Source organism: Alosa alosa, chromosome 8 (genome assembly GCF_017589495.1).
Source record: "Alosa alosa isolate M-15738 ecotype Scorff River chromosome 8, AALO_Geno_1.1, whole genome shotgun sequence".
Lineage (NCBI taxonomy): Eukaryota > Metazoa > Chordata > Actinopteri > Clupeiformes > Clupeidae > Alosa > Alosa alosa.
The window spans coordinates 19,142,004-19,158,654 of NC_063196.1; the positions used below are offsets into that span (position 1 = coordinate 19,142,004).

The following is a 16,651-nucleotide window of genomic DNA, read 5'->3' on the forward strand; positions in this document are numbered from 1 at the left end:
AAGTAAAACACCAAAGGTAGTGAATGCTTTGCGTATCGCAAATCCCAAAAGTAGCTCTACAACTTTCAATAGTTTAATAAAGGGAGTGTTCCGTGTGGCAAGAATGGTGTTATTAATGACAATAGAAAACCATGAGCTGGCCATCTTTTAAGTGGTGTCTCATTTCCAAGGGGAATATTCTCATCTCTATGTCTTTCCACTCTGTCTTGAGGGACAAGGGGAAGGGGAAGGTGTAAGAATGAGAAATGGGACTTATTATATGGATCTTATTCTCTATCATTGTTAATGTGAAAGCTCAGCCCAAAGCTCACTTCTGAGTGACAACACAGATTTTGTGTGCTAATGAAGTTATATTCCTAGTGGGATCTGGGGGAGGAAAAAGACAAACTCCTTCTCCTGGTACAAGTCTTCTCTTGTATTAAACCGTCTTATCTGGTTTTTGCTGTACAGTTTCTTGGTGAGGAGAGGACAAATGTCCCCAAGGGGGTGACCGTTTCAGCTCATTGCAGTACTATAACATCCTCAGCAGTCTGGTATTGGATGAGAATGGATAGAGAAAGTGCAACATGGGAATGAATTTCAGTCAAACTGTCGAACTAAAAAGAAAAAAAGAGCGTAGTTATATTTTTGGCGTAGTGGCACAGTAGTGTTTCAGAAGGAAATGTCTACAGTATACTTTGGCTTTGTGCTGCCACTTACAGTACTGGTCATCAGGATCCATTCCACATTGTGATTTGGAACGGCAACACAACACAGCATTGGCAGCCAGACTTATATGCATTATTTAGTACTTCAGGTGATATTTACTGTCAGCATATTCTTACCATTTTAATATCTTATAAGGTCCCTTTTATCATCACTTGACAGCTTTAAAGTTGTGAAGTTATTTTGAAATCCATGTAGACCCTAACACAGAAAAAAAAACAATCATTCTGATTTGTGGTATGTCATCCTGTGTGTTTTATGCAAACCTGGAATACTCCTGGTGCTTTCATTTCCCTGTTGCTGAAATGCTGGCAACAGCAGCAATTATTCATCACTGCCTCATAAATTCTCTCCCTGTGAAGTGCACTGTAGAAATGCTGTGGTGGAACAGGAATTAAACAAAAGGCTGTGCCATTTATAGCTCCTTTTGTCTTTCTCTTGCACCCCATCTCCATGCCCATCTCTCTCTCCCTCTCTCTCTCCCTCTCTATCTCTCTACCCCATTCTCTCATACGCATCCTTCTCTCCCTCCCCCACTCACCCCTGAGGTGCGTTTATATTCAGCAAACAGTGGCGAACGTTTGTGGCGGACAAGTTTCTCTGAACGGTTATATTTGAACGATTTGGTGTTAACATTCCATTGTAATGGTATGTTCGTCAAGCTCACGTCCAGCTCTACTGAATGTTTTTGCGGAGAACTACCTCGTCAGACTGTTTTGTGAGTGTTTGCAAACATTCGCCAAACGTTCACCTGTGTTTTTGCGAATTTGAACGGACCTCTGGTTGTCCTCAGGAGCCCCCCGTGAGTCGGCCTCCCTGTGGAGCATGGAGAAGATGCGGGCGTACTTCTGCCTGATCAAGACCCTGCGTCCGCGCGTCTCCTCGGAGGCCAACACCATCCTGGCGCGCTACTACCAGCTGCAGCGCCAAAGCAGCGGCCGCAACGCCGCCCGCACCACCATACGCATGCTGGAGAGTCTGGGGCGCCTGGCCGAGGGTACGGCTCCCACAATGCAATTGTGTTTTCTCCCACAAAGCACACGATAGCTATATTCCATGCATGAGAACTCTGCTTGTTGAAAGACTTTATGCTTTGCCTGACATTTAAATTAGTGAAGTTGAAAGTGGTGTTATAAATCTGATTACAAATAAGTTCTCCCTTAACCTTCACAGCTCACGCCCGGTTGATGTTCAGGGAGACTGTTACTGTTGAAGATGCTGTTGTTGTGGTCTCAGTTATGGAGTGCTCGATGCAGGTGACCTTTTTTTTTTTATAGCAAAAGTATTGCAATCATCCTGGACAGGAGTGTTTTTCAGGAGGCCTCTGTAACTCAACCTTCTGCAAACAGATCTTTCTAAACTGACATTGCACTAGGTTAATAGAACGGATTTCACTCAAGGTTACTTTGTGTTAAATAGATTGTCTTGAAATAGCTGGTGTGGTGGCCTCATCAATTCTAAGGTGTCAACACTTAACCTGAATAGATAGTGTTGTTTTAACATGTCATCCTGATATTAAGTTGCTGACAGCAGTATCAGTACAAGATACTGTTGACATCTGACTGTAATCTTGGTGCATGAGCATATGGCCAAATAAGTATGAGAGCAACAATCCACTGTATTGCTCAAGTTCTGTGCACTGAATAACAGTTACTTCATGTTACATCAGTTACTTCTCAAACAGGACCTGTTTTTATGTTGTTGTTTCTTGTATCGGCCACAGGGTGGTGCTCTTTTAGGAGAAGTGAATGCCTTGCACACTTCGTTCCCTGACCATCCATGTGAGCAATACAAGACACAGTGTCAGATTGTTCTGGAAGGTCTGGGTCTTCAGCATCTTTTAGATGCTGAACTTCAAAGGCTTGCACGGTAAGGGAGTCTGTCACTGAACTGTTCTTGTAAGGAATTGTAGAATTGCATTTTGTAGGCAGACTGATGCCACATTTAGCTTCTGACGCCTTAACAAATAACTTTTTAACTTGGTTATTAATTGTCCAGACTGCTATTTCATATACTTATATATACTATAATATACTTATATTAAAAATCCCAAAGGACAAATTCTCCATTGCTCACCTCCCTCTGAAAAACCCACAGGCACTATCAGACCCCCATCTAATTAAACATTACAGTTAGAGTTCAGAATATTCTGGCTTTTAAAACTCAGCCAGAAATCCGTTAACTTAAAATGTATGTTTTATTTTGTTGTTGTTGTTGTTGTTGTTATTGTAGGCTGAAGAACATCTCGCACACATCCGGAGCTGGGGACTCAGGGGAGAGGGATGAGAGTTCAGAGGAAACCCCAAGCCAAGGGCAGCCCAACCCAGACACAGACTCTCAGAGCGGCCTGGGCTGGTTCCACTCCCTGGAGCAGCTAGATGGTGTGGAAGAAAAAGAAACGGATCCAATACCCCCACCTCCCACTCCACCACCACCACCACCCGAGGCAGCAGTACCAACTAGCTCCACCACAGAACAACCACAACAGCAGCAGGAGGAGTTACCAGGCAACAGTGGAGCCTGGCGTGGGAAGAGGGCCAGTAAAACCCCTGCTGTAGCTGAGGGAAAGCCAAAAGAAAAGAAGAGTGGGCAAGAGGAAGAAACGCACAGAGGGAGGGAGGGAACGACGCGGGCGGAATGTGACCACAGCGGCGCGTCAGCCAAGGCCACGACCTCAGCTGACCGCGCCTCTGTGGTACAGATAGTTTCCAGAACACTCCATGGCAAGCGACTGCGGAAGCTAAGCGCAGAGATGGAACGTGACGCCTCCTTTTCCGCCTCTTCTTCCTCACTTCAGCAGGGTGCTTTACACCCCCAGTCCACCGGGGGCGCTGTGTCCAACAACACAGACCTAGTGGATGCGCTGGACCAGCTCTTCTCTTCTGACTCGTGGCCAGCACACAGCAGTACGCCTGTTGCAAACAAGAGACACACCGCAAGGAAAGCCGACCGCGTGCCTCCCAGCGCACATGCGTCTGTGCCAAATCCTTCAGGTGAGGGGGACGCTTTGGGAGAGGACTTGCGTAGCAAACTCACCGACTTTACCTTTAAACCAAGGGACAGAATACAACACACAGATGCCCCACAAAAGAGTGAGACAGCTGGTAAATCTACCAGTAGCACACTGAGTGCACTGAGAAATGTGGTGAAAAAGAGTGAAAAGGGGAAGAGAGATAAGGTTGCAAGAGGAGAGAAAGGAGAAGAGAGAGAAGATGCTGACAGGAGCTCCAAATCGCCACCAGGTGGCGGCAGCAGCACAGACAACAGACTCCGATTGAGGGGTCTGCCTGAGGCATCCAGTGAAAAGCCTTCTGGAGGGTCACATGACCAGAAGAAAGCAGGAACAGGAAGTGGTGTCCCAGGGGAGCCAAGTGGGGGGTCGGATCTGAAGCGCCAACGACTGCTGCAGAGGCTGAGCTCCATGACGACAGGCGAGGATAAGACCGCATCGGTGTGTGTGCCACTGGCGTCACACTCACACACACCTTCCTCTCATACACCTGATCAAAGCAGGGTCCAAGTGGCATCCACCACGCTGGCAAAACTCTCCAGATTCTCCTTCATGGCATCGCCGCCTCCCGAAGAGAAGACCACCAAACCAGTAACAGCATCCTCACTGGACAGTCCTCACACAGCAGCATTAACCGACAATGCAAACACCAAAATGGCCACAGCACACAAGTCACCAGCGATATCCACAGCAGACAAGACTGCATCCTCAACAGGGACCCTGCACACAAAGCAGTTGGGCTCCACAGCTAAAACCGCTCACACACAAAGCCCACCAATCAACAAGACAGACAGCCCCTCAGAGACAGCCACAGAGCCACAAACACACAGAGAGACAAACACTGCCACTGGGGCATCTGTTGGAGGCCAGCCAGCGATGGGAGATGCTGGGAACCCCAAGAAGAGGAAGTGCTTTGAGCTGGGCTCGGGAGCCGGAGGAAAGGGGCTGTTCTCTGGCCTGTCCCTGTTCAGCTCTGCTGGGCTGGAGGAGGACGATGACTCTCTGCTGGGGCTGGACTGGGAGGATGAGCCCAGCAAGAGAGCCAAGCTGTAATTTTGGTTGGAGTGATTTTAGGGGTGAGAGAAAGTGGTGTCCTAAAGGCTGCAAATCTGCAATTACTGAAATTATGAACAAAAATGTGGATGTGAACAAAAACATTGATTTATTTTTTTTTTTTTTTTGAGATTTTATTTGTGTAGTCCAAAGGGTTTAACTGCTGGCATGCCAGCATAATAATAGGGTTTTAGTTGTTGTTATGTCAGATGAATTATGTTTCCCTTATTATATTACAGAATTATCTTATTAAATATTTACAGTGACTGCTTTCATTTCTTATGATGTGCACAAAATGTACTTAGACTGTGACATTTGATTCATGTGTGTAACCCCTGTACACACATGCAGTGTAAACTATCTCCCTTCAGAGACAATAGGGATGAGCTCACACGTGGAATGAAGCTAAAAATCAATATGGATGATGAATGACCTGTAAAAGGCGAAGCGAGAGAGTTTTGTCTGTCATTTTTACGTGGTAATGCTCGGTGGAACAGTTGGCTTGGCGTTGGAGATGAGAGCATGGCTGTCGTCATGACTACTCCGGAGGCATTCCGCAGGGACGTTCGGGGTAAGAGCAGGGAACCAGAAGCTAATAGGATCAAGAGTAGGCTCGCCCATGGTGTGGGTTTCAGGACGTGTGCCCTGTTAGGTAAACGCTATTTTAAGTTAGGCCTTCCACTCTCCAGGGACTAGTCAAGCGATTAGAGAACGAGCAACACTCATTTACACCCCAAAAGTCATTAGAGGCCCCTATGCAAGAGAAGAGATGGTGTGTTAGCAGCAGCCATGCAAGCCCGCGACAGGATCTGCTCATTTACCTGTCTTGTTCTGTAATAATTATGTTATACAGGCATACATGTATAAAAGAGATTGGCGCAGTATAGTATCAATTCTGCTTGTTGGCAGGTTTTTTTAATGGCAGCCAACAAATAGGCCATGGAAGGTTACAATCAGTAATATACAATTCAATGCATTTTTAGTTCATCCCAGAATCCAGATATTATGTAGGTGATGAGGGAATAAAATTTGAACATGATCTCCATTCCCCTTCCATTAACAATTACTTCCTCTGCTTGAGAGCACATCGATTGCATGCATTAGGTCTACTCTGAACGTCATTCACAATAATAAGCAGCTATTGACTACTTCAAATGATGTGTGGTCTGTAGGCTATGGTGTGCGAGTGGTAGCGCGTAGACTTAGAGTTGATGACAGACTTTGTGGGTGCCTGTGTCATGGTTTTATTTACAGGGGTGGTTTTGGGGGGAAGGGGTGGTGTAGACAGGAGGTTAAGATGAGGAGCTAATGGTTGCTAACTTCCTGCATATGAAGCACTAGCCTCATCAATAATGGACTGCTATTGATTTAGCATCCTTCCCATGCTGAGGGGACCAGACCTGCACTAGGAATTGGACGCCTGGGTTTCTTATCCTCGTCTTTTTTTCAGGCGTTTTGGCAAAAGCACAGTTCCCGCACACAAGTACGGCACATATTTCTCTCTCTAAAATGAAGAAATTAGAGAACGTATCGCCTTTCTGTAAATTATGCAGTTGCATTCAAATGTGGCTTTGAAGCATGGGGAGGAATGTTATGTGATCCTATGAATAACATTAAAACTCGACTACAAGAACTACAATAATATGCTTTTCTTCTCCAGTGGTTTGTGAATGTGAACAGAAACCTTCCGAAGGTGAATGCAACGTTTCTCACAGCTGTGAAGGGAACAAACTGCTTATTTAGGAGGTGGGGTGTATAACAGCTCCAAACCACCAGTTCCTCAGCAGCTTGTTTTGACAGCTTCAAAACTTTTGAGAGCCGAGTTGGCTCATGTCAGAAGCATATGTTTGGGCACGTGGGGTAGACATGGTCTCTTGCTCTCCCCAAGTGCTGCTGCAGATACCCCTGCTCCTCCGTGCTTTGCCAGCTTGGCTTCACAGTTCTGCTTTGTTCATTTGGCATCTCGCCCTGGGCCTGTTCTTGGAAACTGCAGCTTGTGATCCAGCCCTCTGAGGTAAGTCCAGGCAAAATGAACATGAGAAATGGAGGAGAATGTAGTCATTTGTTCTCTTTGTTTTCTCAGACTATATTTAGTCATAACTTAGTCAATTATTGCAGGGTGTTTTCTGATTTTTTGGATTTCTCCTGTTCAGGGGAGGGGGATGTGTATGTGTGTTGGGAAGAGGAATCCGTGTTCAGGCTTTCTCCAGGTGTTCAGAGGTGTTGAAACCTCTGGTACTGTATGTACCGCACTGCACAGTCGATCACAACAAGGTTGCGTAATGACTTGGCGAAAGAAGTTCAGGAAGGCCTGTTTTGTTTTGCAGGCCTTCTCAAGAAACACCGGGGGGAAAGACCTGACAAATGTGACGGGTGACAGGATTACTGCCAGGTGTATGTTTGTGCTCACTTGCATGACGAGCTACAACATACTGTACACAAAAGTTCAACACTTTGTTTCTCTTTCCAGTGTCTTGCCTTCCTGAAGAAGAATAAAACCGAAATTACTTAGAGCAACTGTGGGCGGGAAAGCTCAGCTGGAAAGTTTCGAGTTAAATTTCATAAGAAAAAAAGAACTTGTCCTTTGCAAGAACTTAGAGACTGAAAAATGTTGCCTGGAGCACTGAATCTCACTGAATTTTCTTCTTTCTCTCTAATAAGCATGCAGCAGACACTCAACCAAGAGGGAATCAAGTATATTTATTTCACCCCTTTGTTTAGTCAGGGCCAACCACTGTCAGTGATTGAGAAACTGCTTACCGGTACTGTGACACATTATGACTCAACAATGATTATCAAAAAGTAGAATTTTCCTGCTAGTTTGGTGAAAAATCTGGGCATGAAAAGCCATACCATAGGCTGATGTAGAGGGCCTTATATAGCAGTCAAGTGGTGACATGTGGTTTGGTCTGGCTCCACAGGCACTTCATAAAGGAGACCAGGCTGCCTGTCTGGTAGTATTGATCCTTAAGTGCCTGTCCTGGGGGTATGGTAACACCAGGGCAGAGTAGCATCTTTAACAATGGCTGAAACAAGCCCCAGGCTCAACCCTAATGACAAACAGGTTGTCTGTCTCCAGGAGATCCCCTCACACACACACACTACACAATGATTTTGAATAGATTCTGCTTGACTGCAGTTGATCCTGGGTCTTTGATGTTTCTCCCTCTGAGACAGGTCAATGCCTCATATCAGGAGTAAACATGGTGAATGTGAAAAAGTAATGTGGTGAAAATGCGCGGGCTTACACATGCAGCTTGTCACCCAGCACGTTTTCGAAATGAGCTCAACCTGCGTTTGCAAGCAGAGGCCATTGGCTGAGCAAGTTCCTAGTTCCGGTGCTGCGTTTCACTAGTAACGTTCTGCTTTCCACAGCACTTCCTCGCCATTGCTTCAGCATTTTGTGTTGAAGTGCTCATGAGGAAAGCTGAAAGTAAGTCTAATGCCTACATGTCTGTATGTGTATTTTTTCTTGTTGGGCATGAAATGCTTTGTTGCACCCAGCTTTGTCAGGTGGTCGTTCAGTTGATGAGCATGTTGGAATACATTTGCTCTTGCTTTCATGGTTGAATAGTGTTTTGTTTGTGATTCCATGTCTATGAAAATACATCATTTAGTGGATGATTTTAAGAAATTATTTTACCTGTATTTGTACCCAATGATGAAATTCAAATTATAGCCTTTGCTTAAATAATAATTTCCCTTGCTTATTCTTGGCTCAAATCTCATTTATAGACTATTAATCTGGTACGGTGTCAAAAGCAGGTGGAAGAGGTTGAAATGAGGCCTGACTTTTACTGGAAGCCTCCTTGTGCTAGAATGCTTCTATTTTTCTACTCAAATGCTCTAAGCAGTCTCGGGAAGCCCTTAGCTTGCTGCCATGGGGGGTTTGTTTGGCGGAAGTCTATATCGGTGTCATAAAAATCGATATATATCTCTTTGTATCAGGATGTAACTGTATACCTGCTACTGGGCCTAAGCCTGGGTATATGTGAATATGTGTGAATACCATGAGACACACAGTGTAGGTCCTGTGTGTGAGTGTGTGTTGAGCTGAGTCTAGGCCGCTAGTTTCCTGACCTCGAGACAGGAAATGGGGGTAGGGAGTGGGCTGCCTGGAACTGATAACACATGAAAACACTGATTCCTGACGCCACGTTCTGTTGCATTAGCGTCCCCCTGGCTTCATTTTTTACTACGATGATGTGGAATTCAGCCAATGTGTCGCCATGTTCTAAGTCACGCCCTGCTTGTTTGACATAGATGTGAAAAAAGGAAGGTACGAGGTGGGTTGATCAGCACACTGCAATCCCAGTGAGAGTCGGCTGTGCTGCTCACAGGAAACGTTTTGTTTGTGTTGTGTAGCGACCGACGCTGATCAGGAGTCACCAAATGGGGGCAGAAGTCTAAACTCAACTTTGTTCCAGCATCTTGATCTTACTCCACAAAAATGAGCAACCTGGGCTCACAGTGCAGACCGCCTCTCAGAGATGTAGCAGCATTAGCTCGGCTGGCTATTCTGTTTCTCACTGAAGCTATGCTGTTCACATCTGAGGCTTTTTTTGTTGTTGTGTTTTTCAGTTATTGTGCTTTTTGCACTGTCCATTTTGTTTCTCTTTTCCCTCACAAATTTCCCTTTCTGAAAGCTGAAAGTACTGTGTTTAATCTAATATTTGTGGGCCTGCAACAGGCTGAGGATTGTTAAGAGAATGAGAAGTATTCCTTGTTCTCCACTGAAATGTAGTCTCTCTCTCAATCTCTCTCCCTCTCTCTTTCACCCCACTCTGTCTCTCTCTCTTCTGGGCTTCAGGGAGAGAGTGGGCTTGCCAGCTCCTCTGAGCTCTACTGTTGTCGTAGAGACAAGCAGCAGTGTCATGCAGTGCCAGGCGTCTTGCAGCTGAAGCGTGTCTGCTTTGTCTCCACACACACACACACACACACAGTCACACACACACACTAACCTAAACACACACACACACACGTAAAAAATACAGGTGGTCCCCCTGGACAAGCTCATGCCTGAATATCTCTTGAATAGTGTGTGTGACTGTGCCTCCGAGAACAGTTTTAAAACAAGTTACACAACAGTTACAGAGGAGAGGAGAGCAGGAGGACGGTGGCTGGCAGGGAGGCCTTCAGCCAACCTCTAGTTTTCACATTCAGTTGCTAGTGCACCTCCTCTTTGACAAACCATAGACAGGGAACAGTGTTATGTCATATGTCATTAATAATGTACATTTGCCGTTATATAATTCATCAGCTTGGGAACTGCTTTTTGAAATACATTTTTACCTTAAACTTGGCTCTATGAACGTTTGTTTAAATATAGTATGTCTATATATTGCACATGCGTGTACACACAGTGGTGAACCTTCCAGTCTTCACTTTTGAGTTTGTATAAAGTATATTTCTCAATTGCCCAAATATGTAATGTGCTAAATTCTGCCTCCTTGAATACCCAAGAACTTTAAAACAAAATCTGGTCCAACCTCTTTCTGAACCCTCATGTCCTTTAAATCTTCTCAATTTCTGTAGCCGTGTGTCAGTTTAATGGACCAAGAGAGGTCTGGATCACATCCAGACGCTTATGCTATTTTCTATGAGGTGTTATTGGCCTGAACTCTTCTCTGAACCAGTTTAGTAATATCTCTGGTATGAAGTATTTTTTTATTGGGCAATACTGCTGACCTCAGGAGAATAACGCAAGGCGATAATAGAAAATGCTTTACTGCGAACCATTGTAAGAACATCACCTTCTCACATACAGTATATGTGAGATCAACACTGTTGCATGTTTAGACTCCATTAGGCGGCTTGACTCAGTTTACAGTGACATAATTGCCTCTGAATGTGGACACATACCAGGAGCCTTATGCAATTAATTTAGATCTTCTGGGTAATTGAACTCGTATAATACTGTACACAAGTAATTATGGAGGCTAGTTTTTCAAGGACTAAATGTGGTTCATTGAGGCTGGAAACAGCCAAGTCCGGTCGGCCTGTAGACGTGGGCTCTAGCCTGGGCTTTGGTGATTTGTAACTGGTGGATTTATCCTGCTGGTTGTCTCTAGTGGTGGAACTGAATGGGGTAATGGTAGAAGAGTGTGGAATGACAGCTGTTTTTGCTGACCATTAGTTGACACTTTTCTGGCTTTCATGGGATCACTGCTTCCTGTCTTGTGTTTTGTTTAACTGAATGTCCGTGTATGTATCTGAAAGTCATATCTTGTTGCTGATATGGCCTCAATATGAAATTGCATATTGTTTGTGGAGAGGGTAGTTAACAGCCTCGATTGTTATTTTAATTCCTCACAGATAAGGTGTTTGTATAGATCTGCTTCCACAGGATCAGCATGACCTTCTCCTTTATTGAAAATAAGTGAACATCCAACAAATGGATAATATGTAGGTTATAAAGTTTGTAGTATAAGCCAACCTAGCATGTCACCTTCAGTGAAGCCGTGAAATACACTTCATTGATACTTTGCATGTAAGGCAAGTGTTAGACGTCTCAAAAACAGTTCACAACGTTAAGTGCTGTTTATTTATTTATTCTTTTAATACCTATCTCACGCCGCCCAGTCATTTATTATTCAGGGTGTAGTGTGAGAGAAGTTGCTCAGGAAAGAGGAACTCGGAGGTACCAGTAACTGAAGTTTTGAAATTGTGCTTGCTAATGGTTGCGATCACCATGACTCATTTGTTAAGCAATACAAATGGGCTATTTTGAAAAAGTACATTTTATTGGCCAAGAATTGAAATTCTAAATTGCTAAAACTACTACTATATAAAACTAAACTGCTAATACTACTACTATATACTATAATTGCATTAACCATGAGATGGTCAAATCCTTCTACCTCCAACTTTGGTTAGGTAGTTTATTTGACTGAATGTCACTTTGAACCATCATGTTAGCACAACATATGTGGGCATGTTTGTCTCCACTGAAATGGGGAGGTCAGGTCAATGTGTTTATAGCCACAGTGAATTCCTGCCTCAAGTTAATTGTGTCTTCCAGGACACTGCTAAACAGGTGAGATGGTTGGTTTCACATGCTACCTTAAATAGCCTAGTTCTGCTGATTTTACTGAGCAAACATGGGGTTGAGGGATCAAAGTCATTTTTTTTTTTATAATAATAGGCCTATATAAAAACGTATGCTATATATGCCTGCCTGCCTTGCCTTGTCCGTCCTCATTTTTATGTCTAGGCTAGCCTACTTAGATGAAAAAGTTAAAACAATGTTAACTGAAAGAATTCTTGATATACTGGATAAAGTTCCTGATGAATGAAATAGTGTTGAAAGACTGCTTACCCGGTCACAATAGTGACATGTGTGGAATTTTGTTTTGGCAGTTCCCGTTTTGCACCCAAAAGGGAACAACACAAAAACTGCTTTAGGACTCGAGGAGATGGCGAGATAACGTGAGTGTTCGCAAACACAAAGAAACTAGCCACTAATAGCATCTAATTGCCTTGATAAGATACTTTACACAGAGCACGATGAGGGAACATAACATGAATAGCTGTTCTGTTTGGATGCTCGCGACTCTGGCACAGTGCTTCGGTGGCGCGCTTTTGCTTGCTACTTGCTGCGACAGCCGCGAACCCTAGCGTCGGATTGAGTAGGAGGAGACAAGCTCTGATTGAGCCTTTCTCCAAGCGGAGCCTACTGCACACGCATTCAGTGAGATCACATCCTTACGAGCCGAGTATTGCAGTTGCCAGCGAGACGCTAGTATTTCTTGCTGAACCTTTTCCAGATTCCCGACTCATGGACCCCGTTTAGGATATAACGTTTCATGTTGTTAAATCGGGAAGCTGTGTAGGTTTCTGTTTCTTTATTCTCTGAAATCGTAGCCAGAATGTCAGCTCACAGTGTGTAAGTATGGGCCGCACTTAGCGAATCCCCCATCTCGGTGGGCTCACGTTTTGTATTTGCTTTTCGGAATTAACACTCGAACGATTACATTGTCGCAGACGAACTTCTGTAACAATGTGGGCGAGAAACGATTTCGAAGATGGATATGATGCCTTTAAAACAGGTAAGATATTACTGGTTTAGTCGTTTGTTCACAGCGCTAGCCACAAGCACAAAGAACCGTCTTCTTCTTGATGTTCCACTGATGTGAAATAGCTCGGGTAAACTCAGTCTGATGCTCACTGCTAATTGCAATAGCTTGCTAGCCACGTAATATGTCAGTGAGTCACTAACGTTAGTTATTCTAGCATATTTGGCGAGCTAGCTGACGTTATGTTAGCTATCGTTTCATAATGTTAAACGAGCCCCCTTTAAAATACAGACCAACATAACTCGCTTGACTAGTTTGGTGTCCAACGTTTGCTAGCCACAGACGCTACTGTAAGTTACATTTAAAAAATCTTGAATGCTAATAATATCGTTGCTTATGGTTAGCACCAGTGGTTTAAATACCCCCATGGCAGTGGGTCCTCATCTCGCACTACCCCCGTCGGTTTTGACGTGCTGGTCAGCATAAAGAACTTATAACTCGCCAAACGGGCATACTGTAGTGTATGCTAGAGTGACAGGCACTAAAAGCTTTGAACGAACCGTTACTTTCCTTTTATCACTGTCTTGTTCTGATCGGACCTGAATTACGCGGGTATTTTTCTAGAGGAAAAATGCATTGGGCATATGATCCATAACCTTTCTCTGGCAGATCTGCCATCACAATGTTTTGTCGCCGACGTACAGGCCTAACTTGTCACGTTGGGTCACTTATTTGTTTCTGACAAAAAGACGGAACATCTGCCTGTCCAGTCGATTTCCTATCGCACCTTCGTGCTAATTTGAGGATGTGGACAGATGCCACTGTTGACACCGCTTTTTAAAACACGTGCTGTGTCTATGTCTGGTGGTCAACCTTCAATGGAGAGGAATAGATAGATATAAGCAACCTTACTCAGACCCTCACGTTCACATATGTAATGTTGCTGTATTATAACGTTATTGGTCGGGTATTTGGCGGTGCCATGCCAACAATTTTTGTCCCCCAGAACTCTTGGTAGAAAGTACTGCAGCGTCACCCCGGGGGCGCTGAGAAGTGTCTGTGCCAGGGTCTTTTAATAATTTATCTCACATTGCATAACTGCTTGTACTAGGCTACATTTGAATGGCCGGCAGACGTAGTCTGTATGACAAGAGTGAAGGTTTATTTCTTCTGACTGTAAAATAGGTACTGAAAGCTAATTGTAATAATTAAGTTGGGGTTTTATGTGCTGTCACTTATCTACATTTAAAATAATTAATACTTGCCTCTCCCTCCATCGTTCTCCTTTTCCCTTTAAATGACAGTGTCGGCCACTGATTATACAGTGCATTGAATGTTTCAGCTTATAGTGGTGGATAGCAACAGAGGCTGCTGTGTGATTTGATGGCCTAGTTCTGCCGTGGCAGAGCATGCTATGTAGGCTAATAGTCTGGGCTCTGAAGAAGTGGTCTGGATCATAGCATCCCCAAGGCCCAGGGTTACCTCGGTCTGCAGAGTCCCATGATCTGCAAGCTTCACATTAGAAATTTTGAGGTCTGTATTGATGATATTCAGAACTCCACAACCGATCCTTCGTCGGGACCACCACATTTAAACCCTTTACTTCCCGTGTGTTGTGCTGAAATCACAACAAATGCATGATGCATGACAAAAATCCTGAAGAAACAGGGGTCATTTGAACACCAGACACTTTATTAGAATAGTAAAATGTAATGTAGGATCCTGCACTGAAACCACCATTTAAAGTCTGGAAAGCACATTCAACCACCATGTGCTATCCCAGCGACTAACTAGGACGGCCTTAATGACCAGGCCCTGAACGGATTAGACACTTAAAATAGATTACGGCCAGATAATGGAGGACAACGGAGGGTGAAAAGACCCGCACTAGACTGGCCATTTGGTAAAGACGGAGATCAGGTTCACATAAACATAGTCCTCACCTGGGTAAGCAGGTATTAGGCTACCTTTGCTGGCATGATATTTGCACACGGAGGTGAACCGTGAGGCAACAGAAGTGAAAGTGTACACTGTTGGGCTAAGACAGTCTTAAGGTGTTGAGATGGTGAAGGTTATGTAAACTGCTTTCGTTTACCATTCACTGATGGTGAGCTAATGTTGGAAGCAAATATTTTAAGGTGTTCTTAGATGACATGGATCCAAACTTATATTGCAGTGGTTTTTGCCTGACATAGATTAAGTCTGGTTCAATACCTGGCTTTCACCATTGCGCCCTTGACAGCACTTAACCCAGAATTGCTTTGGGGACAATTGCCCTTGTATTATAATTGACATTAAGTTGCTTTGGATAAAAGTTTCTGCTGAATGAATAAATGGAAACGGAAAAAGCATGATTGGACTACATGCTGTGTTGAGGTACAGCACTGGTGTGACTAAGTGCACCTTTTGTCTGGCAAGCTTTAGCTAAACCATATGCTAGTTAAGCTAAGCTGAGCTGCTTTTGATGGGGGTGGCATCAAATTGCTGTTGTTTTATTATATGTGATCCTCTTATCAAACTGGGGCAAACTAACACACAATTCCGAGTGACTTGTCTCTCCTTAATATATGCAAGTGGCCAGAATGGCTCAGTCTGGAAAATTGTTGTGTTGGTTGTAGAGGTGGAGTAGTAAACAGTTTGTTTATAAATTGGAAATGGTCCTTCTCCGAGTTTTACTGCCCCAGTAATAGGGTTGAAAGTGTGTAAGTGACTGTTCCTCGAGCTGTTCGTGTGCCCCTTTGTACAAATCTAAACATGCAAACTTTCAAACTCTCAGGTGGTTGGTTGTAGACCTAGAAATCTATTATAGTTTGTATTTTTTACCCTTAGTGTCTACGTCCCCCATAAAACAAGTGGTTGGTGTATTTGATGCATTATTTTGGTTTTAGGTCCTTTTGCTGTGTTGGACATTTGTTCCGCAAATTCATGATCAGCTGGCCATGGGTATCGATCTGTTGTGTTATTGCTTGGTCATCTTTACATTACATTACATTACATTACATTTGGCTGACGCTTTTTAACCAAAGCGACTCCCAACAAGGGACACAATCAAGGTAGAGTACGATAAGGACAAGTTAGTGCAGCAGTGAGTGCTATTTCCATACAGTCAAGTGCCAGTTCTAGTCAGGTAGTAAGTGTTATTGCTTGATTATCTTTTGACACGTCTTCTGTCTTCTCGTAGGCTCCAACACATCCTCACCTGGCTGGGTACCTGGCTGTGAGTCGGCATGGCAGACCGGCTCGGTCACCACTGGCAGCAGTAACCGTGGAAGACGCCACAGCACAGCCTCGGATAGTGGTGACACCGGAATTGGCACGTCTTGTTCTGACAGTGTGGAAGGTAAGGAGCTGTTCTATCATAAACACTTTAACAGGTCGCTGGAGTCAGGTCACAAAGCCCCTTGTCCTTACTGACCGGATATACCTATTGACTAGGGTTATTATTTATTTATTATTATTTAGGGTACTTTTAATTGGCTCGTAGTGAAGGATTGGCCTCATAAGCCTAGTTCCTATTTGGTTTGTCTCCAATAGGGTCTGGTTCTGTGTCTCTGCTTGACAACTTTGTAGTGTGCCCACATGGACGTGGACACAGATGGGAGGTAAAGAGAGGGAACTAAAGAACTAAACAAAGTGAGAGCTGACTGGCTGTCAGAGGAGACCGTATCCAAATTAGCCATGCGAGGCAAATATAGATCACTTCCTGCACTCGTTGCAGGGATGCTGTTTTGCTGACCAATTTTAGAGTTTGTGCTGCGTGCCTTTTGTTCTGCTGTTGAGCACCACATCACACTGGGACTAGTTAAAGACAAGTGAAGTTGAAAATACCACAGAACAGTGTCTTGGAATTGTGTAGGATTTAGAATGC

At 44.1% G+C, this 16,651-nt stretch overlaps 2 protein-coding genes across 4 annotated transcripts in view; both read left to right on the top strand.

Annotated features, from left to right (window-relative positions):
* The window catches only part of mcm9 (minichromosome maintenance 9 homologous recombination repair factor), a 21,796-nt gene extending 16,762 nt beyond the window's left edge, over positions 1–5,034 (top strand). For all 3 annotated transcript variants that reach the window (XM_048251222.1, XM_048251219.1, XM_048251220.1), the window contains exons 10-13: positions 1,499–1,702; positions 1,879–1,961; positions 2,429–2,574; positions 2,938–5,034. In XM_048251222.1, the coding sequence (XP_048107179.1) occupies positions 1,499–1,702; positions 1,879–1,961; positions 2,429–2,574; positions 2,938–4,768 (2,264 nt within the window). In that variant the 3' untranslated portion in view covers positions 4,769–5,034. The remainder of the gene's footprint in view (positions 1–1,498; positions 1,703–1,878; positions 1,962–2,428; positions 2,575–2,937) is intronic.
* A 7,412-nt stretch (positions 5,035–12,446) lies between these two features.
* The window catches only part of cep85l (centrosomal protein 85, like), a 67,427-nt gene continuing 63,222 nt past the window's right edge, over positions 12,447–16,651 (top strand). The window contains exons 1-3 of the mRNA XM_048249888.1: positions 12,447–12,653; positions 12,752–12,816; positions 15,965–16,123. Of these exons, the coding sequence (XP_048105845.1) occupies positions 12,637–12,653; positions 12,752–12,816; positions 15,965–16,123 (241 nt within the window). The 5' untranslated portion in view covers positions 12,447–12,636. The remainder of the gene's footprint in view (positions 12,654–12,751; positions 12,817–15,964; positions 16,124–16,651) is intronic.